Raw genomic sequence first — 23,954 nt, 5'->3', positions numbered from 1 at the left:
GTGGGTAAACGGAGCGCACTGGAAGATATCAACAAAGTGTATAACATATATCTAAAATATATGTACAACTCTTTCAAAGAGTGAGAAAGAGACAAAAATAAGTTGACAGTAAAATAAGCACAGGAAATGAATAAACAGTTCAAAAAAGGATACCTAAATGGTCAGATAAGAATTTTAAAAGGTGCTAAATGCTTTAGCTAGCAGAAAAATCAAAATGAAATATCACTTTTTTTCTTTTCTAATGAAGTTTGATAACACCTAATATGAAGAGAAATAAGAAAATGGTACTCTCCTACACTGTTGATATAAATGTCAATTCTAACAGCCAAGTTGAAGAGCAGTATGGAAGTATCAAGGCAAATTAAAGATGTACCTACTATATGACCCACTGAGTATGGGGCTTAGATTACGTCTTGCTCAGTGCACAGACATCTCATTTCAGTGCAAAACTGTAATACCAAACAACTTCAAACAACCCAAAAGTCCATCTACGAATAAAATGTATCAGTCACACAAAGGATGACTGTTAAGATGAATAAATCGTATCAAATTTTCTGTCTATCAGTACCTGATGAAGTCCTGAAAACAATGTTGGATGATAAAAGCAAGACGCAGAAAAATGTATACCATTTGTTATAATTTTAAAACAGACACTTTAACAGTGCAATTTGTACAACTGGATATACAGAGAAGCACCTCCTGGTATAAAATACCTAAAATTACAGGAGAAAATAGGAAAACTTTTATTAAGCATGACTGAATTGTCCATAAGAGAAGGGAAATTACAAAAGGTCAAAAGCAGTGAAAAAGTGCCAATACAGAAGGGTAAGCAAATGGCAGGGTCTGTGCTTCCCTGGTGTCTACCACGCCCTGGCATTTAAGAACCTGATTTTTATGAACTCTGAGCACAAAGTTTAGGAGACAAAGCTGACCATAAGAAGGCAGGAAACTGGATCAGAGACATCCCTTGCCCACCTTCCATATACAGCCAAAAGCCCCTAAAGATCAACACTCTTACTGTGTCCACTAGAACAAAATCTGCCCAGCAGAAGGTGATGGTAGAGATACTTGCTGGTGAAGAATTCTGAAGCAGTCTCAGCATTGTGCTTACCTCTCTGGGTAATCTTCACTTAGATTTTTGCCTAATACTTAGTTTCTGCTGAGATAGGGGAAACCAGTCATCTACCTTGACAGAAAATTGGGGGTTTATTCCCTGGACAGGGTAAAATAGTCTCTGGATTGAAGAATGCAGCTAAGGAAGAGAGCCCAAATGAAAATCATAAGAATCACATGACATTTTATATTCTAAATTTTGACACACTTTTCAGGCACCCATCACATAGGCAGCTCAACTTTACACCCTTCATGCAGGAGGAAAGAAGACTCTTTTCCGAGGAAACTGTTCCAAAAGGGATATCCTAAAGATATCAACATCAAAGCTTCTCCAACCAAATGGCCCAGTAAGATCAGGTTGACAAGCCCTAACCCTGCACAAAGAGCTTCCAATAAACATTTTAGTGCTCCACTTAAATATAGGTGGATGGCCAAGGATCACCATGAAGGAAGTCTCTAATCAGAAGAAAGGAAGTCCTTCCCAAATAAAACTAACAAAAACAAGGAACTTGGAGGAAACACATTATGCAAGAAGATGAAAACCTCAACAAAATGTTATTAATAGTCTCAAAGGAGAAAATATTAGACCCAGGAATCAAGAACAGTATGACATTATAAAAAGAGAACAAAAAAGGGCTCTTAGAAATAAAGAGGACATTAGCAGAAAATCTAATAATTATGTCACCATTAAGCTAAAAAACTATTAAATGTGGAATCTTTGACTATTGGTTGAAAGAAAAGTAAAACAAGGTGAATGGATAAATAAAGTGATACATCCATATAACAGAATATCATGCACTGCTAAAAAGAAATGAGCTATCACACCGTGAAAAGACACAGAGGAACCTTAGATGCATATTACTAAATGAAAGAAGTCAATCTGAAAAGGCTACATACTATGTTCCAAATATGTGACACTCTGAAAAAGGCAGAACTATGGTGACAGTAAAAAGATCAGTGGTTTCCAGGGACTGAGGAGAGGGAAAGATGAATAGTAGAGCACAGAGGGTTTTTAGGGCAGTGAAACTATTCCATACATACTATAATGGTGGACATATATCATTATACATTTGTCAAAACCCACAGAATGTACAACACCAAGAGTGTTTAGGGGGGCTTCCCTGGTGGTGCAGTGGTTGAGAGTCCGCCTGCCGATGCAGGGGACACAGGTTCGTGCCCCAGTCCGGGAAGATCCCACGTGCCACAGAGCAGCTGGGCCCGTGAGCCATGGCCGCTGAGCCTGCGTGTCCAGAGCCTGTGCTCCGCAACGGGAGAGGCCACAACAGTGAGAGGCCCGTGTACCGCAAAAAAAAAAAAAAAAAAAAAGCAATCTGGGGCAAGGAGGAAGAAAGGGAAGAAATTAACATGTATATAGACAGCTAAACAGTTGTACTGGCCTCCTTGCTATGCCTTGAACATGCGAGGCATTTCCTACCTCAGGGCCCTTGCATCTGCTGTTCCCGTTGCTTGGTAGTCCCTTGCCACAAAAATTTCCACAACTCTTCCTTCTTCCCCCCTTTCAAATCTTTGTTCAGATGGCATCATCTTGATGAGGCCTTCCTTGACCACCCTATTCCAAATCACAAGAACTCTCCCACCCCAAACTCTAAACACTCCTTAGTAGCATCTCTATTTTATTTTCCTCTGCAGCACTTATTATGACCTAAAATGCTAAATATCTTATTTATTAGAGAGTTATCTGTCTCTCCTCACTAGAAGATAAATCCCATAAGAGCAGGTATTTCTTTCAGTGGTATATTCCTAGAATATGTATATTCTTAGAATAACGTTATTCTAAGAACTTAATAAATGTGTGGAAAGAATAACTGACTACCTAAGATAGAATTTTGTCAAAATTTTTCTATGTTGAAAATTTATCTTAATAAACATTGTTTTAAATATGCAAAACAGCAAACTATCCACACTTAGGAAAAACTATCTCTTGTTTTAAGATTATAGAATTCCTAATTTTCAGGTGTTAAATTATTCTTCCTTTTTCAAAATGATGGTTCTAGTCACTATTTTTTCTCAATGGCTTTACGTGCTAACATGAGAAATGTTCAAATCTGTCAATATCCAATTTGGGGGGGAAATTTTATTGGTAAATGAAATCTAAAAGTCTGGGAACTAGTGACTTATAGGATTAAAATAATTCATCAGGGACTTCCCTGGCAGTCCAGTAGTTAAGACTCCACGCTTCCAATGCAGCGGGCACGGCTTCGATCCCTAGTTGGGGAACTAAGATCCCATATGCGGCGTGGCACAGCCAAAAAAAAAAAAAAAAAAAATTCATCAGAATGCCATTTCACTATCTAGCCCAACAGACCTATTGAAACCATTCCACCCTTCAAAAATCTTCTTCTCTAGTCAAGACAGTCTCCTTACCATTTTCAAACTATCATGATTTTAATCCCCCTGGATGCTTCCACTGAACTGACTTTTCCCTTCCTTCATCGCTTCTTTAAATTTTTCCCATCCAAAGACTTCTCTCCTTTAAGTATATTATATAAAATCCAAGAAGGCTTTCCTTACCACTCCAGCCTACATTCATCCTTCTCTCATCTGAATGCCTCTAGCCCCTTAGGTAGAGCTTATTCCAAACACTGGTTTGGCCCAAGCCGACTGTGTAAGAATCATTTCAGATTAAAAAAAGATTAAAAGGTTAAAAAAAAGACAATTTCCAGGGTCTCAGTGCAGATTAGGAAAATCAGTGTCCAAGACTGGGGTACAGAAGCCAGTTTTTTTTTTTTTTTTTTTGCGGTACGCGGGCCTCTCACTGTTGTGGCCTCTCCCACTGCGGAGCACAGGCTCTGGACATGCAGCCTCAGCGGCCATGGCTCACGGGCCCAGCTGCTCCGCGGCATGTGGGATCTTCCCGGACCGGGGCATGAACCCGTGTCCCCTGCATCGGCAGGTGGACTCTCGACCACTGCGCCACCAGGGAAGCCCCAGAAGCCAGTATTTTTTAAAAGCCCTCCCAAATGATTCTGCTTCACAGCCTGGCTTAGGAATAATTAATCTATACTACAGAGCCTGAAATTAGTCATAAAATACTTGCATTAAATAAACATTATTTATGTGTGCTTTCTAGAACTTTTCAGAGAAGAAGTTTTATCAAATAAAAATAATTTTTAACCATAATCATAATAGTTGTATGTTTACCTTAAGATTTTAAATTAAATATCAAATGTGCATGTCCCATGTCAAATTATACATATAAAAGCCTTAATTTTGAAACAAATCATTTCAAATCCAATTGTAACATTTTGACAAATATATGCAGAGGCATTTGTGAATACAGTATATTGATATTATCATAGGAGAGCATATACTGCAAAGAAATTAATGTAATTAAGTTTATTCAAATGTGCAGCAAACAAAATTCACTTAAAAAAAAAAGTTAACCTAAATACAGTCTACTAACCTGTTTGTTGTGCTCTGCCATGGAAAGCTGCAATGCCAAGAGCATGGAGTCTGCACCACATACAGTAGTTCTCTCAGAGTTACAAAAAGTGTGCCAATTCCTTCTGAACTCTTTAATCATATCCAAGACAGACTTCTGATTAAGCACAGCCATCCTCTTAAAGTAAGACAGAAGGCAATGTTAAAAAGCCTTATTTTAGTTGGAAATTGATATTTAACATGTATAAGGAAGCAGAGTTACAGAAAAATAAATAGTGAACAAGGTCTTTTCATATTTATAAGATTGCTTTTAATTAAATTTAGGAAAACAGAATAATACAATTTCTGCCCAATCGTATTTTCCTCTCCTCTAGTTTTCTTAAGCCAAATCTTTGAAAATAACAAAATCCAACCTTCAATCTGAAAATTCATACAAAACAGATAAATGCAAATTCTGCAAACATAATTATAGACACAAACGTAGCTAATTAAAGCTGTATTTTTTAAAATACTTATTTTGAGATAGATGGTAACATCTACGGTAAAACGCAAAAGAAACAATTTCCTCCTATCCCTATACTGTCCCAAAAGGGATGGTCTATTTTCCACCCCTTTGAATCTGGGTCAGCCTTGTGACTTGATTTGACCAATAAAATGTGTCAAGAATGACATCATGGGAGTTCCGAGCCTAGATCTAGTTCCAAAAGGCCCATGCTGAAAAGAGTTAATATAGCAGGCCTGACTACTACCCTTTGAAAAGCCTGCTTACAGGGTTGGCATCTGGGAACTTAGATTTCAGGACGATTTCCTGTAAGAATGGTTCACTGTGCCTCAACTATTTGTATAAATAATATAGCTTATGCTGAACATATGCTTTTCTTTTGAGTCTGGAATTTGGGAACATAGAGGGTACCTACATGTTCAGACCTCAGTAGATTCCCTGGGCACTGAATCTCTAAAGAGCTTCCCTGACAGATAACATTTCATGTGTTGTTGTAACTTGTTGCTGGTAGAATTAAGTATATCCTGTGTGACTCCACTAAGAGAAGACTTTTGGAGGCTTGTGCCTGATCTCCCCTGGACTTCACCCCATGTATCAATACCTTGTCCCTTTGCTGATTTTGCTTGGCATCTTTTTGTTGTAATATATTATAGCATGAGTACAACTGTATGCTGAGTCCTCTGAGTCCTCTTAGTAAATTATTCAACCTGAGGTGGCCTTGGGGACCTCCTGACACAGGCCTTGCAGTTTTAGCTCTTACTCTCTTGCTACTCTCAGAATGACATATGAAGAAGTGCTAGTTAGCCTGCTGGAAAGGCCATATGGAGGAGAGCCAAGGCACTCCAGCTGACAACCAATACCAACTGAAAGACAAGTGAGTGAGGCTATCTTAGATTACCTAGACCCAATCAACCTGCCAGATGAAATACAGCACCATAAGTGATCCTAGGCAAGACCGGCAGAACCACATAACTAAGTCCAGCCCAAATCGCTGATCCACAAAATCATAAACATTTTAAATTGTTGTTGTTTTAAAGCCACTAAATTTCAGAGTGCTTTGTTACACAGCAATAGATAACTAATACAGTAATAGCTAATATTTAGAAGGTTTCTTGGTGCCAGATACTTTTCAAAAGCTTAATATGGGCTTCCCTGGTGGCACAGTGGTTAAGAATCCGCCTGCCAATGCAGGGGACACGGGTTCAAGCCCTGGTCCAGGAAGATCCCACGTGCCACGGAGCAACTAAGCCCGTGCGCCACAACTGCTGAGCCTGCGTGCTGCGACTGCCGAAGCCCACGTGCCTAGAGCCCGTGTTCCACAACAAGGGAAGAAGCAGTGCTTCTCACTGCAGTGAGAAGCCTGCGCACCGCAACAAACAGTAGCCCCCGCTCGCCACAACTAGAGAAAGCCCACACACAGCAACGAAGACCCAATGCAGCCAAAAATAAATAAAGTGAAAAATTTTTTTTAAAAAGCTTAATATTACCTTATTCAATCTTCACAGGAGTCCTATGAAGAAGGTCTATTATTATCCTCATTTTACATCTGAAGAAAGCAATACCCTATGCCACTCAGCTAGCAAATGGGGAAATAGACCTAAATCCAAGATGCCCAAATCCAAAAGCTGTGCTCTTAAATCACTATATTACATAACTTCTCCTGATAGACAAAGGCCTTTCAAAATAATTGGATGTAGTTCCAATGTTTTATATACTCAAGCCTATATGAGGCAGCCAATTCCTTTCTCTGAGTGTACAGACATGCCTCTAAACCTTATTTTCCCTACTTCCTTTTAAGTACCCCAGTCTCCAGCACAGTCACATGCCATTATCTTACTTGGGGTATTTTACTGTACACACTCCCATTTACTTACTCCTCTGTTATCTTTTTCTTCTTTTTTTATGTGACATAAACAGAATCCAGGGTGTTTACCAGGTATCTTGGGTTTGTATGATCAAAAAAATGGGCATGTGCCATTTACAAAATAATAATTTATAAATATAATCAGTGATGCAATTTAAAGACACAGGTAGAAGACTATAAATTAAAATATCTATAAAACTATATATCCTAGTAAATAGTAAAATTCTCTTCAAAATATCCCCTTCATCTCTTAAAAGAAAAAAAAACATAAAGTGAAGAAAAAAAGCTTCAGTGATATGACTAGTTTGCCTAAAATCAATCTTCAGTAGTAAATTATTTACTGATATTATTTGAAGATACTATGAGTTTGGATTGCTAATAATGAAGACTAATCTGGAATTAGATGGTTCTGAATTCTGACTCCACCACTTAAAAGCTGTGAGACCTTTTCCAAGTTATGTCACCTCTCCCTGTCTCAGCTTCCTTGTACTGTACTGAAGATGAAAATAATAATACTCCTAACTCACAGGGTTTTGTGAAAAGCAAATGACATAAATACAAGGTAAGCTTTTACAACTATGCCTGGCACATGTAAAAGTGAATCTCATCGAAGGGTCAGCATACTTTTGGAAAGGTTCAAATAGTAAACTTTTGAGGCGTTCAGGCCATCGGGTCTCTTACAACTACTCAACTTGACCTTGCAGTGTGAAACTAGCCACAGACAATACATAAACAAATGAGTATAGTGGGCTTCAGCAAAACTTTACAGAAACTGAAATTTGAATATCATAATAATTTTCACATGTCACAAAATATTATTCTTCTCTTGATTTTTTTTTTTCCCAACCATCCAAACATATAAAAGCCATTCTTAGCTCAGGAACTGTCTGCACAATAACAGGTAGTGCCACTAGTTTGCCAAGCTTGGTCTAGCCTCAACTCTTCCAGTAGCTAGCTGGCTGTGTGAGCCCAGACAATAAGCCTTACACCTGACTGCCTAGGTAGAGATATAATACTTTCCACAAATCAATGAGACAACGAATATGCAAGCATTCTGAATGTCAGGCTGAACTATACAAAAAGCTCTGATGAGCCTAAATTTCTTCACCTGTAAAAGAGGGAAGATTATCTCCTACCTCATAAAATTAGGAGACGTTAGTGAGGCAAGTAAATAATCCACCTAGTGCCGGGCACTTAGTAGATGCTCAATAAAAAAAAAGGGGGTGTCGTTGCTGTTCACGGTCAGAATGCAGGTCCTAACAGTTCCTTGGGAGGATATAACAGGGAGAGGGCGAAAGCAGCGGAATTGGAGTCTACGTACGCTTTAGGATTGGAACCCTGGTTTCCTGCCTAACTAATGAATCTAAGTAGGGCTCTGTGAGCCTTATTCATCCAGTCAGCAGATGATACCTCAGGTCCTTTCAGCTCCATCACTGGAACCTACGAACTCTGTTCAACACCCCCAGACCAAACCAGGCCCCAGTGCAAAGACACTGCACAAATAATACCGGTCACATGGCGCTCTGCTGTTACCGAAAAATCTCCTCACAAGCCGCGCTTGAATCACCACTTAAAGTGTGACAGGCGGGCGAGGAGGAGGCGACACTCACCTGGCTCGGGGGAGAACCGGGAGGTGCAGACCCCCCTGAAGAAAGCTCCAACCCGGCTGCAATGAGTGACCGCGCGTTTACATTTTAAATATCGCGGGAGGGTCGGGGAGCCAATCGCAGCTCCCGCCCTCTGACCCGGAAGCAGAACCGGCGCGCAGCAGCCCTTGGCGAAGACTAGCTCCCCTTTAGCTGCTTCCAGGCGCCCTCAGGTGCGTATCTGGCGTGAGCCCAAGGAGCAGCCCGTCTGTGCTCCCGGCCACCCCACGCCTCTACTCTATCTCTGGAAGTTCCTCCTCTCACCGGGCCGTTCCCCCCCACTTCCCTCCGACCTCGGGCTCCGGGAGGTGGTAGCGGGGTCTCGCGGGACTTGACAGGCGTCGGGGCTCTGCCGGGACTTCTCTTGTTCCCTCCCTCCTCTGTCTTAGCAGTTTTAGGAGGGCAAGTCCAGCCCGCCTTATACAGTGAGACCCTGAGACTGTAATTAGACTGGGCACTACTTTAATGAGCAATTAGGGACCGAGTTTCCGGATCTGGAATCTTTTGCACTTCCCACACTGATATCTTACCTGTTGGTCACCCTTAACAATTTTCAGTCCCCTTAAGGTTTCTAGTTTACAGATTCCCCGAGGTGCAGCTCATCTCATATGATTCTCAGTAAATACTCATCAGGTGTTTGATGTGTTTGTTATGGAGCCCAGATGTTTTCAGGACAACTACCGTCCAATTAAAAAAAACAAAACAACAAGGACAAAAAAAAACTGACCTCTTTAGAATCCATAAGTCTCATCTGGGAATGCTACTTCTAGAATGCCCACCAGCCCATGAAGTTTTGTGCCTGGCTTTATGAATATTATTTTTGTATCCCATGTTGGCACTCCTTCCTCCAGATCGTATATTTTGTATCTGCTTATAGTAAAGCACTTTTCACACTGAATCACAAATAACCCTGGATTGTGAGCTCCTTCAAGGCAGGAGTCTGTTTTTCTTCTCTGGTACTGGTGTCCAACACTTAGGAAGGTCTCAAATTCTGGCTCCTGTTATGAGCTTGGAAAGCTAGTTAACCATCTAAAGTCTCGATTTCTTCATCTGTAAAATGGGGATCAGAGCACCTCCCTCTTAGGCTTGTGCAAGTATTAGATGTGATAATGTCAGTAAAATACTTAACGTGGCACCTGCAAATAGTGCTCCATGAATGTTAGCTATCATTAATTTTTTATGAATATATTTACTATTAATGTGATTCCATCTTTAAGTACTCACTGTATCTTTTAAACTAAGCAGAATTTTGTGGTGACTTATTCTGCAAGTATCATTCACAAAGTATATGAATAAGTAATTTTTTTTTGATCTGCTGGAAGTCACATCCTTATTTTGATTAATTGTGTAAAGTAATCCTCTGACGGTTTCTATCTAACTGTTCCTGTGCTGTAATCCACAGTTTCGTGACCTTGTCCGATAGAAGGCTATTTTTACAACTGCACAAGTTTTGCCATACAGGATGAAGCAAGATGCCACAAGAAATGCTGCCTACACTGTGGATTGCGAAGATTATGTGCATGTGGTAGAATTCAATCCCTTTGAGAGTGGGGATTCAGGAAACCTAATTGCATATGGTGGCAATAATTTCGTGGTCATTGGCACATGTACATTTCAGGTTAGTGTACAAAACTGCAGTGAATGACAGTGAAAATATTTCACTGATAAGAAAACTTATACAAACTTTGGTAAACTTCGGCTAAACTTTAAAAGTATATTGAGTTTGAATGTTTAAAAAAAAATGATGTGAAGAACTACTGAGAAAGACATTCCCAATAATATATACCTGATATTTGTGCAAACATTAAATAAGTAGTTAAAAAGAATGTAGTTGACCCTTGAACAACACGGGTTTGAACTGCATGGTTCACTTATACGTGGACTTTTTTCAGTAGTAAATATTAGGATACTATAGGATCTTAAGTTAGTTGAATCTGCAGATGCCAAGGAGCTGCCCACAGGGAGCGCCTAGTGCAAGTTATAATAGGATTTTTGACTGCAAGGAGGGTCATCGCCCTAACTCCTGCTGTTGTTCAGGGGAAAGCCTATGTATATAAGACTTCTCTTGTGCCTCGTGATTAGAAATGGAATATTCTGGTAATTGAAGTTTATGATTAACTGAACATATGTACAGGGAAAAATATCAATTCGATGAGATCTGATTAATTACTAAATCCAGCTTTTCTGTTGATACATTCCAGTTTAACATAGGAAACAAGCTAGTATTGAGAGCTTAAAAAACGATCCTCCAGGAGATTTTATAGCTATGATGATATTCAGCTTTCCTATTAATATGCTGTCATACTTTTTATACATCTAGAGTATACAAAGTGTGAGATCATACTCATTGAACAGTCAGTTTAACATAGTCATTAAGACAGTGAACTCTGGAGCCAAAATGGCTAGGTTTTTACTCCTTCCTGGCTTTACCTCAATAGCTATATGGCCTTGAACAGGTACTTAACCTAGCTTCTATAAAAATGAGGAAGATAATACACTTGACCCTTGAACAATGCAGAGGTGAAGGGTGCCAATAGGTGCGGTCAAAATCCAGGTGTAACTATAGTACCCTGGTTCCTCATATGTGGATTCAACCAACAGCTGATCATATAATCCTATAGTATGTATGTCTTGAAAAAAATCTGCATATAAGTGGATTCACACAGTTCAAACTCATGTTGTTCAAGGGTCAACTGCACTTAATAGGGTTTTGTGAGAATGTCATGAGTTAGCATGTACAGTTCCTGGAAGGCATCTGACAGATTTAATACATATGTATGTTTTAGCTGTCATTGATTTGGTCATTGGTGACACTCAGGCACAGCCCCATATTTGATGGTGTGGTGCACACCATCTTTTCTCACAAGAAAGCCAGTTCTACATGTAAGAGAGACTTTGAACAATGAGAGGTCAACCCTCAGGAATCTCTGGTTAATCCTTTGTTTATTAGAATGTTATTCATGGAACACTATTTCCAAAATTGAGGTTAATCAATGAGGTAATTTGACAGTGACCAATTTTCAAGATTTAAACTTTACACCAAAGTGATATTATAAACGTTGTAAATATTATTTCCTCTTTTACTGAGGAGGCAGTTTGGTATCTTACAGTATTTTGACATCATAAATGCAGTTTATCATTTTACAGTGCAATAAATGTATTAGGTTATACATAATTAGACTGTGTGTATATTTATCCTAAGGAGAAAGTATGAATTAAAAGCTTCAGTTTGTTGGTGTCTGAGTAGAATACAAAAGCTCTTATGTTATCCCATGTTGTCTCCTAGGGTTGGGGTAGGAATTTCTAGCTTTTAGGCTAAATATGGTCCTTGGCCTAATTTCAGCTGGACTATCAGGTTAGGATCATAAAAAGTCACATGATTAACAGAAATAATGTAACACAGTCTTGAAAAAGACTGAAGGGAAACCATTTTTCTAATACAGGCTACTAACCTACAAAAGAAGAAGGCAGCCCCCTACAGATAAAATTGATATTTTGCTTCATTACTTTTAAAATTAATAGCAGTAAACATAGAATTGTGTTCAAAAGTACTGAAAAAATATGCTTTAGCTCTAGTTTATGTTCAGCTAAAAAAATGTTGAGGGAGAAAGTCAAAAAGGCAGAAGAAATAAGGAAAAAAGAAAAGGCAGAGGTGATGGGTGGCAGAGGGAAAATGACAAAATGAGAAAAAAAATTAGTAAAAACATTTGTATTGCTCTGTTATGGTTTGTGGTCATATGCATTTTCCTTGTTGATCCTCAGACCTGTGGAGCTGGCAATATGGGTCTTACCCCAAATAACCTAAGGAAAGAACTGGTTTTTTATTAATTTAACAAGTAGTGAACACAAATTATGTTCTGTGCCATGTACTGGAGATACAGTTAAACAACTGTCCCTGTCCTCATGGAATTTCCATTCTACTTCAAAGAAGTTCAGGGATTTATCTGACTAATAACTGAAAAAACAAGATCTAGCTCTCATTTTTATACCCCTGTTCTTTTCCTTCTATGCTGCTATTCAGATAGGTTGAAGCTGTAGTTCAAACAGTTCTGAGGAGAATTGAGTTTCAGTAATTTGCCATTGGGGATTCAGATTGCTTCTTTTGAAGTTATTTTTTGTCCAATTAAGAACTGTTTAAACACTGTTCCTATTCTCTCATGTTAGGACCTTCAAGTTCTGTAGCACTGAATTTCTTATCTTGAGAAAAAACTAAAGTTGAAAGATTTCCACATTCCTGTCAGAAAGGCAATCCTCATTCTAAGACTGTTAGGAATACACTGCTGATGTAGTAAATGTGAATTTCAACAAAGCATTTTTCAGAATCTCGTGGTGTTCTTTTGAATATGTTGGAAATTTGAGCCAAATGATAGTACTATTGATTGGTGTCTTGAATTTGTTAAATACTCATTGAGTGCAGATCAGGTGCTGGGAACTGGTGATACATACTTTAAAAAAGCAAGGACCCTGTCCTCAAGGAGATGTTTAAGTGTAAAGCAATGCAACAGGATAACTGCTATAAAAGTAAAGGGCAGAGGGAGCATGAAAGTTTCTAAGTCTGTTCAAGAGGTCATCAGTAATAAATGGCAACCTCTTCTGGGACTTGGATGAGAACACTTGACTTAGGCAAGCACATTGAATTTATATAGAACATGAAGTCGAAAAGGATACCTAATGCTTTGGATGACAGACTTCATTTAACAAATTTTTATTGAACACCTGTTGTATGCCAGACTCTGCTCAGAATCCAAATATTCTTTAATAGATTGGATTAATGGGCCAAAAGTTGACCAAGCTAAAATTTAATAAAGATGAATATAAAGTCTTAAAATGATAGACTGCTAGAGCTAGAAGGGAGAGTTATGACTTACAGTTTTTAGTCACCTGGCTGTTCACCATGAATCAGTGCGATGATTAAACTGCCAGAGGAAGTTAATTCAGTGCTGTCCAACAGAAACACAGTGTGAGCCACAAATATAAATTTAAATGTAGTAACCACATTTTGAAATGTAAAAAGTAGATGAAATTAATTTTATTAATATATTTTTTACCCAGCATATCCAAAATATTTTATGTGGAACAATGTAAAAATTACTAATGAGATACTTCTATATTCCTTTTATACTACATCTTTGAAATCTGGTGTGGATTTTGCACTTTATAAAGTGTACATGTCTCAGCTTGAACTAACCACATTTCAAGTGCTTAATAGCCCCATGTGACTGTGGCTGCCATACTGGACAGAACAACTCCATATCCTCCTCTGTAAATTGACAGTAATATTTAGTGTTTACTTCAGTACTTAGCAGTGTATTATGATTCAAAGGAGATAATGTATGTGAAGACAAATTTCAGAGTGGTGTTAAAAAGTTTAAAACTGTCATGTGAAAGAGGGATTAGACTCAGAATGGTAACTGTTTTTTATGTTATTTGTCAGCTCTATTGAGTGGAGTTGTTGCTTATAATGCTTTAAGACTGATGCTGAAACTGCTTCTTTGAGTGTGTTCGCCTAGGGGAGATCAGCTGTGGCCAGATATTTGCCGTCACTGAATTAGACTACCTCACTGATGGTTCCAGAGAGCAGAATTTGGAGCAATGAATAGAATTTACATGGAAACAGGTTTTCATTTAATGTTAACGAGAACTCTTCGAATAATTAGAACTACCACCCAAATTGAATAAGCTCCCCCCCAAAATAGCTAGTTCCCTCTCACTTGAAAATGTTTAGAGAAGGTTTGTGCAAACTTTTTTAAAATGGTCTACTAGAGGTTTAAGCATTAGATGAAAGAAGTAGACGAGGTAAATTTTACAGTCTCATCCAACTAAAATTCTGCATCTGGCCTTAGATGGGTGTAGCGGTGGGGCCTGCCAATTTCAAGCCCTTAGAGTAGCCCTTTCACCAGCCTGGCGTTGCCCCAACCTCAAATACACTGGAGACTTGTGTGAGGATTTGTATTATAGCAAGTTTTCCAAGGTATCTTAATTTCCTGCCTATACAATACTGCCTACACCCCAGACTAAACCCAAAATAGCATTAATCTCTGCCTATACCGCACACACACCCTGGCCTTTTAGTTGGCTCAATGGCAGACATTGCTGCCAGGAAAAAAAGGTTTCACTGGTAGTACATAAAACTCAGGCTGTACAGTCCCTGGGATTTCTTTATCCCCACGACCACCCGATAACTTCATATATACCTTCGATAACAAATTACAGGACCTAATTATCAATACTGTTGTTACAGTAGCAAAATAATGTGTGTTTTGATGGTAAAAACTTCATTTTTAGAAGATTGATTTGTCAAGTGTGGAAAAATATATGTAACCCAAACTATGAAGTCAGATATGATTAGGCTCCTAACCTTACTTTTAAATTACTTAGTGATTGCTGCCTTGGGATGTCTGGCTGTTAGCTATACAGTTATTATACAGACGAATTATGAAGTAATAAAATTTGACAGTTTTTCTTTCCTTAATAAATGCATTTCTGTTTCCTTTTTTCATTTATGGAAAAATTTTTTCTGTTAAGCTCACCTGGAATTTAAAGTAATTTTCAAGGGGTATCTGAATCACATAGAGAAAGATATATGTAATATATTTGTGAGATGACTGCTGGGATTGCAAAGGCTATCCTGGAAAAATCAACACATCCACTAGGATTCAATTAAAGTACACATTATAAAACTTTGGATTTAGATTCAGGATGAATGGAATTCTTAGAACAGTCCTTCACATAATTTCTATCTGTATAGACATATGTATTCAATTAAATATCAAGTTTCACCTGCTCTGGATTTTTTCCCTAATCCTATTTTATAATCTTAGAAACTTTTATGAAGAATAATTGTAGTCAACACAAAAGATTCCTTGGGCAAATTTGTCATGAAAAATTGTGCTTTTGTCTCAAGACCCATTTAGGGTTTTGATTTAAATAACAAAACAATGATTATTTTTAAAATTGCTATATTTTAAGCTTAGAATAATAATAATAGATCCCTGTATACCTACTACCTAGCTTAAGAAAGGGAACATTAGCAATTCCTTTGAAGCCCCCTGGGTTTTCTTTCCTTACCACCTTTTCTTCTCAGCCCGAACAGGTAACCGTGTCTGAAATTTTGTTTTTCTTCAGTTACCATGTGTAGGTATTGCAAATCAGCATATTGTTTTTCAGGTTTTAAACTTTATATCAGTGAAATTATTCTGTATTATGTTCTTCTACTGTTTGTTATTGACAGTATGTTTGTTAGATTCCTCTATGTCAAAATTCATATATCTTCATTGTAGTATGGTGTTTTGTAATATGAACATACCACAATTAATCTTTTCCTCTATCGCATAGTATTTTACTATTGAAAACATTGCCAATATGCATATTCTTGTGTCTTCTGTTTGAGTTTTGTTACCCCCTCCTTTCATCTTTTTTCTCCCTGATAGTTGGGAAGTTTTACGTGTTGTTTCTCTTCTTTTAATGGTTACCATAGATATTTTAATATGCAACCTTAATTAGTGTTAAAATTAATATCTTTAACTTCTTCATGAACAAAGCAAGGACTTTTGACACTTGAACTGTCACCCCTAACGACTTATTGTTATATTTTAGTTCTCTATCATTTTTCTTTTCATTTTACCCCACAAATTCAGTATTGTTTATGTGACTAGTATTTGTTTAGATTTACCTGCATGTTTGCCTTTGATTTTTTTACTCACTGTTCCTTACATCTCAGGCCTGCCTTCTGGGGTCATTTTTCTTCACCTAAAAGCACATCCTTTACTACAAGAAAAAGTTTAAACTTTTTCTGTGAAGGGCCAGGTAGTAACTATTTTAAACTTTGCCAGGCCATTTAAGGTGTCTGTTGCAAATTATTCTTTGTTCTTTACAACTCTTTAAAAATATAAAAATGATTCTCAGCTTGTGGGCCATACCAAACCAGACCATAGACCAGATTTGGCCCCTTAGCCATAGTTTGTCAGCCTCTGCTTTTGGAGATGCTTTAGTGAGACTTCACTGATACCAACTCTTGGTTTTGGTTTTTATGAAAATATCTTTAAAACAGCTTCATTCTTGAGAAACAGTTTTGTTGTGGCTACAGTTCAACCGTTTTTCCTCTCATTTTGAAGATATTCCACTGTCTGCCTGCATTTGTTTCTGCTAAGAAGTCAATGGTTGTTCTAATTATTCCTCTTTTATAGGAAACCTGTCTTTTCTTTCTGGCTGCTATTTCTAAGATACCTCTCTCACTCTGTTCCCTTCTCTCTCCCTCCCACCCTCCCTCCCTCCCCCTCTCCCTCTCCCCCTCACATATATGCACACACCTATATATACACACACATATGTATATATCATGAGAGTTTGTGTATTCTGAAGTTTTACTATGTTGTGTCTAACTGCAGATTTTTTTTTAAGCTGCCTAGGATTTATTATTCTTTCTAAATAAACATATTGGTACCTTTGATCAAGTATGATGAATCTTTTGCCATTATCTCTTCAAATATTGACTCTTCCCCCATTCCCTCTACTCGTTTCTTCTACAACCCTAATAAGATCTATGGTAGAACTTCTCACTGAATTCCTCTTAACATTTTTTTTTGTCTTCTCTTAGCTGCATTCTGAATAATTTTTTCAAATCTGCCTTCTAGCTCCTCTAAGCATTGATTTTTTTTTTCTCATTATGGTATTTTTATCTAGACGTTTTTATTTAGCTCCTTTTAAAATCTGTCTGGTCATTTTGGGTAATCTCTTGTTGCTTACTCATATTTTTTGATTACCTCCTCTAGATCCTTAAAAATACATCTTTTTTGTATCTAATTTATTTATTTATTTATTTATTTATGGCTGTGTCAGGTCTTAGTTGCGGCACTCGGGATCTTTCGTTGCAGCGTGGGGCCTCTTCGTTGCAGTGTGTGGGCTTCTCTCTACTTGTGGTGCACGGGCTCAGTAGTTGCGGCGCACACAGGCTCTCTAATTGTGGCACTTGGGCTCCAGAGCGTGTAGGCTCAGTCGTTGTGGCGCGCAGGCTTAGTTGTCTCATGGCATATGGGGTATTAGTTCCCCAGCCAGGGATTGAACCCGTGTCCCCTGCGTTGGAGGCGGATTCTTAAACCACTGGACTAGCAGGGAAGTCCCTGTATCTAATTTTTTAATCTGATGTCTCCAGGTTGATTCTTCTGTTTGTGTTTGTGGTACTTTGTTTTCATATGTAGTAGTACGTGCAGGTAAGATCATATTTGATTAAACTGTATCTGTCAGAACTTTATGAGACCTGTGTAGAGGAAGTTCACCCAAAGAGAATTTGCCTTTGTCAAGCGCTTGGGGCCACTGTCAACATATGGACATTTTTAAATAAATTGTCATTTTTCTGGAGCACATAGTTAATGTGAATTCCAGCCCCAAACTCATGTTAGGGCCAGCCAGTGGTCGAGATTTCTCACAAGTGACTTTTTCTCTTTCTTGGTCTTCACCCATGGTACGTATTTTGCCTGGCACTTTTGGTTTTGGGGGTTTTCATCCCCTACTTCCCCTTTAAAGGTCCTGGATCTATGCAGAGGTCTCTGATCTGCATCCCTCTTTGTTCAGGCACTAAGTTTTGTCTTCCATCCCCTACAAACTGAAGCTGTTAGTTATTGGATGTGGGCAGATATCCTTAAGATAGCTTTATGCCTTGGTGCTCAGTTGCTTCTCTGGATTTGGATTTTTGCATTATTTTTGTATCAGAAAGCTTTTCTGGTTATTGTCCATATTGCCAGACAGAAATGACTTTTTAAAATTCATTTTTTTCCTCATCTTGTCATGAAAATAAACTGAAATCATTTTAGTAGTACTAAGCCAAGGAGATAAGCTGACTTTATTAAACATCTTACCCAGAATCAAATATCCAGAAGACTAATCAGTTCATTAATTGCATATTCACTGTTCATAGAGTGTAATAGTATATAGTATGGATGAATAGTTTGTAACATCCCACACATGTATCATGCCATGTATAATACTATGTGAAAATTATTGATACGCATTATAATGACTTTGAAGCATCATACGGCACAAAGTGTCTTGTACGTAATATGTTCAGTATATATTTTTTATATTATCACTTGATAATCCATGCCTGGTAATTCATTTACCTAGAATATTCTGTTTCTTAGAGCATTCCATTTTCATTGTGCTTGCTGTGAAATGTATTTACTATTAAGAATAAATTGTCTCCTAAGTAAGATAAAGTATAACAAGTATATTGTTTGTTCTTAGTTACCATAGAGAGTTATTTTGTGAGGCTTAGACAGCTTCAGATATTTTTGTTGTTGTTCAGTAAACCAGTTACATCTTAATATCTGATCTGCTTTTGAACTTCTCAAAAGAATATTCATGGCCCCCTGATAAATTCTTCATTATAATGAAATACACAGTTTTATATTGTTTGTTCTCATAACTTATTAAAACATTTACTGTGTATGCTTAGGAAGAAGAAGCAGACATTGAAGGAATTCAGTATAAAACACTACGAACATTTCACCATGGAGTCAGGGTTGATGGCATAGCTTGGAGCCCAGAGACTAGACTTGATTCATTGCCTCCAGTAATCAAGTAAGTTTAACATTGTCAAGGAAAGGCAAAAGATTAGAAAATTTCAGCTCTGGTTATAAATACTTTACAACAGCATAGTCCCAGTTGTGGGGAGAAGAGCTACAGTTGACACCTGAACAACGCAGCAGGGGGTGGTTATAACCTGAGTATAATTTATAAACAGCACTCCCTCTCCGAGGTTCCTCCACATCTGAGGATTCAACCAACCACAGACTGTGTAGCACTGTAGTATTTACTATCGAAAAATATCCACATATAAGTAGACCTGTGGAGTTCAAACTCACGTTGTTCAAGGGTCAATTTGTACTTTATTTCCCTACAACTTTTAATTTCACCTCCAAGAAAGCCTTGGACAAGAGAAGGCATTTCCCTGCTGGCTTTGATCTATTTCATCCAATGGCTCTTAACTAATCATTGAAAAGGCATGGTAGCAGAGATCTACCAACATATCCAGGTCTATAGATTAGGAGCCTTCTATAATTTATTTAAACTTTATTTAAATTAAATAAACATAGGGGACTTCCAATGCAGTCCGGTGGTTAAGACTCCGCGTTTCCACTGCAGCGGGCACGGGTTTGATCCCCGGTCAGAGAACTAAGATCCCGTACACCACGCGGCTTGGCCAAAAAAATAAATAAATAAAATTAGTTAATTAATTAATTAAACTAAATGTATTAGTTGAGAAAAAATGGTTAACTTTAATGCAGTCAGAACTTGAGAAATTTAGATCCATATGATACCCATTTATCTGAAGACAATTGGAAATAAACTTTGTTTTCCAATATATAAATATAACTTCTATTTCTTCCTCAGCCATAATCTGACATGCTGAGAATCTAAAAATTTTAGGATTGAAGGCAAACTAGTTTAAAAATAGTTGTTTATTGATTAGATTTTGTTTTTTAATGTAACATACATTGGTGTACTTCTAAACAGTACCTTAAATGTTACGGTCAGTGTGAATAATACTCCAGCTTTTAATAGATAGAAGTATATCAGCTTTTATAGGTATAAAAAGTTTATCATCTTCTGTCTAATTTATTGAATTTAATATATCTTAAAGTAAGAAGGCTTATGGATAACTGAAGAAGGCAAAGACTAAGATGTATAACTATTTTTAATATCTAAAATTATTAAGTATAATATCTAATATTGACCTAGCTAAATAAAGATGCCCATCCTTTTCTGCCTTTAAGAAAAAGTTAAATGTTAAATTCATGTGGTGATTTATAATAAAATTCTGCATGTTTCTTATTGAAGAGACAAATCCAATATACTAATTTTTGTCTGTTTTCCAAAGATATTTAAATGCCAACTTTGAGAAATAGTTGTAATAACACTTTTTACAACAGAGCCACAGCATCCCCTTTCTGCCCAAACAAAAACATGATTATGAGTTATGAAAACAGCTTTGGTGGGGAGAACTTTCACTTAGGCTAAAAATGGGTTTGTTTTCATTTTCTTACTTCCAGATTTTGCACTTCTGCTGCTGATAAGAAAATTAGATTATTTACTTCAGACCTTCAAGATAAAAATGAATACAAGGTATGTTGACAAGTATAATTTGTAAATCTTTATTTTAAAACACATTTATTATTTTTGCTTTTTTGATTGGATTTATCCCAATTTAAAATGACTTTATGGTTACCTTTATGTAGTTTAGAATCTCATTTACTCTATTTTAGGCTGCAGTAAGTAACTAGGATCATAGTAAGGACTGCAGATTATAAATCTGATATCACTTATTAAAATATTAGGTAGACACAGCAAATGAGGGAGAATTAGAAATTCAGTATAATAGACATGAACACACATAGAGTAAGAGTTGAACTTAAGGGAACAAACACAGTACGGCATAGTGAGAGGCAGGACTACAAAGTGGCTAAAAGCACAGACACAGGAGCCAGGCCACCTGGCTTTGAAGCCCAGCTCTACCACTTTAGTAATAGTGTGACTTTGGTCAAATTCCCAATCTCTTTGTGCTCATTTCCTTACTTATAAAATGGGTATGATCATAGCTTCTGCCTCATAAGTCAGACAAAGACAAATACTATGTGATCTCACTTATAGGAGGAATTTTTTTTAAAGCTGAATTCATAGAAACTGAATAGAATGGTGGTTGTCAGGGCCTGGGGAGTGTGGGAAATGGGGAGATGATGATTGAAGGGTACAGACTTCCAGTTATAAGTGGAATAAGTTCTGGGGATCTACTGTACATCATGATGAGTATAGTAAACAATACTGTATTATATACTTGAAAGTGGCTAAGAGAGTAAATCTTAAATGTTCTCACCACAAAACAAAAATGGTAATTTTATGAGGTGATAGAGGTATTAACTAACCCTATTGTGGGAGTCATTTCACTAATCCTATTATGGTAATCATTTCACAATATATATGTATATCAAATCATCATGTGTATACCTTAGACTTACACAGTGTTATATGTCTTAATAAAGTGGGGGGGGGATTCATTAAATAAATACCTCTCAGTTTGGACTGAAACTGAATCATGTTTTTTATAAGAACAGTGTTGCCTTCTTGACTTTCTAGTAAATCAAAACTATGAATAATGTTATAAAACAAAGATAAACTATAAACCTTTCCAATCATTTAGAAAACAGTAAAAGTTATGCTCTAAACTATATACAATGGGCTATATACAACTTTACCATAATACAGTGCAATGTATATATTAATTTAAAGCTGTATCAGTGACTGTACAAATGGCACATAAAACTTTGACTCATCAAAAGTCAATAGTTACTAACAATTATTGTTAGTTATAATAGACATTAAATATTTAATGTTAATTTGATTTGGCTTGTAGACTGTGACATAAGCTCTGAAGAATGATTTGGAGGACCTGGGTTTGTTAAACTTACACAGGAATGTTTGAATCAAATCCTTTTTTTTCCTAATTACATATTTCCAAATAGTAAATAGTACCAAATAGAACCACTTTATTAATCTTACAACTGAGATCAAATTCAAGTGTTTGGAAGGAAAATAGGAAGCAAGAACAATATCCATTAAAATATTTAAATATCTGATATCTGACAGACCTGTTCAGAATTTCAGTTGTAAAGATTTAGACTGATTGGACCTGCCTGCTTGCATAGTCCTCTACCTTATAACTTCCCATTTATTTCTTCTGTGGCCAGAAGAGAATTGCTGGGTTGTTGTGATAATGGGCTTATAATACTAGCTGTCTCCAGTGCTGGCAGTCACATTGAGCAAGTGAATGAAGACAGTAGAAGGTGAAGTCCATGCTATGTATTTATTAGGGAGCAGCCAGTGTACAGAGCAGCAGGTATAAGGTAAAAAATCGAAGGGGACTCTATTTCAGAGCCCCTAGAAAGTTCTTCTAAATTTAACTTTTATTTAACCTTTATGTAATAAGTGAGAAATGAGGTGATATGAGGACAGGTACAGTTTAAAAAAAAAAAGTCTCTGTTTTTGTAAGAAATGCATACTAGAAAAGAAAGATCAAGCTAATAACAGTGTGTTGAATGATCAGCTTCTTTCCAAGATAAACCTTCTAGAAAGGTGGGTGTATAAATCATGTTTTAAAAATAGCAGATTGCTTAAGAAATATTTATAGAAAAGAGAAGCATGCAGTGAAAGCAATGAAGTAAAAATATTAGGTAGGAATATTGTAGGTTATTTTCCTGTGTTCTTACTAACTTTTCCCCTTACGTCAGGTTTTAGAGGGCCATACAGATTTCATTAATGGTTTGGTATTTGATCCCAAAGAAGGCCAAGAAATTGCAAGTGTGAGTGATGATCATACCTGCAGGTATGTTGCTTATATAAGTTACAGCCAAATTTTTGAATTTTCATCTTATTTTAATGAGAATTACACTTCAAAAATTAGAGAAAATGTAAACTTCTATATATATTCCACAAAATGTTATAAAAGAAGCATACTTTATTTAAAATGTAAGTATGACACCAACATGAGTTTCAAAACCAGTGAGTTGAGTTCTCATCCCATTTACTTGAAACTTCCCTTGCTGATTCATGGGTGCCCCGCTGCCTCTTATTTTAGATTTGCACATTTATGAAATCTAAATATATATTAGATCAAACAGTGGACACAATCAATAGGATAATAAAAGGCATTTGCTATATTGTGAAGTTATTTCATAGATCCTATCTGATAAGTTAGTGTTTAATAATGAACTGAGAATCTCATTTGCTAGAGCAAGACTTGCTGGAAATTTAGTGTTTTGACAAATTCAAAAGTCTCTGTATAAAGTTTTTCTGTAGATACAATACATTACAATATCACATTCTTCCACCTCACCCCCTAGTTTGGAACAGATGAGGTGGTCATAACGTTTTAATAGTGCCTAAAGCTGGAGAATATCACAAGTAAAGAACGAGATGAAGAGCAAGAGTAGGAGGTGGAAATAAGCTGAAGAGTCAGGAGTGAAGCAGTCATTAGAGGAGTGCCAATTGCTTCATTTGCTTTGACAGTACTGTGAGCAAAAAGAACCACCAAAAAAAAAAAAAAAACGCTGCTCTGCTATTTTGCATAGCTTTAATGTTTGATAAAGGTATGACAAAATCGTTAGTATTGGTAAATACTTGTATACATATAAAGCTACTAAATATGTGTCCTTTCACATCGGAAGTAAAGCCACTAGCTTCTTTTTAAATTTTAATCTTCTCAATAGCTCATCTTTTTAAAGTTATAGAGTCATAGGCCATTATTTTTTATAAAATTTTCATGTCAAGGACATGAAAGATTTACATGACATTAAGATTGTAGGGTCCCAAGTGTTAAAAAAAGCTGTTTGTATAGAGACGGAAAAGTAAGTGGGGCCATTTTTAATGTAAAACTTAA

The 23,954-nt window shown here is 37.0% G+C and overlaps 2 protein-coding genes across 3 annotated transcripts in view; one reads left to right on the top strand and one right to left on the bottom strand.

Moving 5' to 3' along the window:
* The window catches only part of PARPBP (PARP1 binding protein), an 83,270-nt gene extending 74,722 nt beyond the window's left edge, over positions 1–8,548 (bottom strand). Inside the window, exons 1-2 of the mRNA XM_060023894.1 lie at positions 8,492–8,548; positions 4,538–4,693 (exon numbers count right to left, since the gene is read on the bottom strand). Of these exons, the coding sequence (XP_059879877.1) occupies positions 4,538–4,690 (153 nt within the window). The 5' untranslated portion in view covers positions 4,691–4,693; positions 8,492–8,548. The remainder of the gene's footprint in view (positions 1–4,537; positions 4,694–8,491) is intronic.
* Positions 8,549–8,625: 77 nt separating this feature from the next.
* Positions 8,626–23,954, top strand: part of NUP37 (nucleoporin 37) — a 41,077-nt gene continuing 25,748 nt past the window's right edge. For both annotated transcript variants that reach the window (XM_060023892.1, XM_060023891.1), the window contains exons 1-5: positions 8,626–8,700; positions 9,930–10,145; positions 18,978–19,102; positions 20,575–20,647; positions 22,807–22,901. In XM_060023892.1, the coding sequence (XP_059879875.1) occupies positions 9,990–10,145; positions 18,978–19,102; positions 20,575–20,647; positions 22,807–22,901 (449 nt within the window). In that variant the 5' untranslated portion in view covers positions 8,626–8,700; positions 9,930–9,989. The remainder of the gene's footprint in view (positions 8,701–9,929; positions 10,146–18,977; positions 19,103–20,574; positions 20,648–22,806; positions 22,902–23,954) is intronic.

Source organism: Delphinus delphis, chromosome 11, assembly GCF_949987515.2.
Source record: "Delphinus delphis chromosome 11, mDelDel1.2, whole genome shotgun sequence".
Classification (NCBI taxonomy): Eukaryota; Metazoa; Chordata; class Mammalia; order Artiodactyla; family Delphinidae; genus Delphinus; species Delphinus delphis.
Note: the sequence above shows the minus strand (reverse complement) of the source record. Positions and strands in the feature narration are given on the sequence as shown.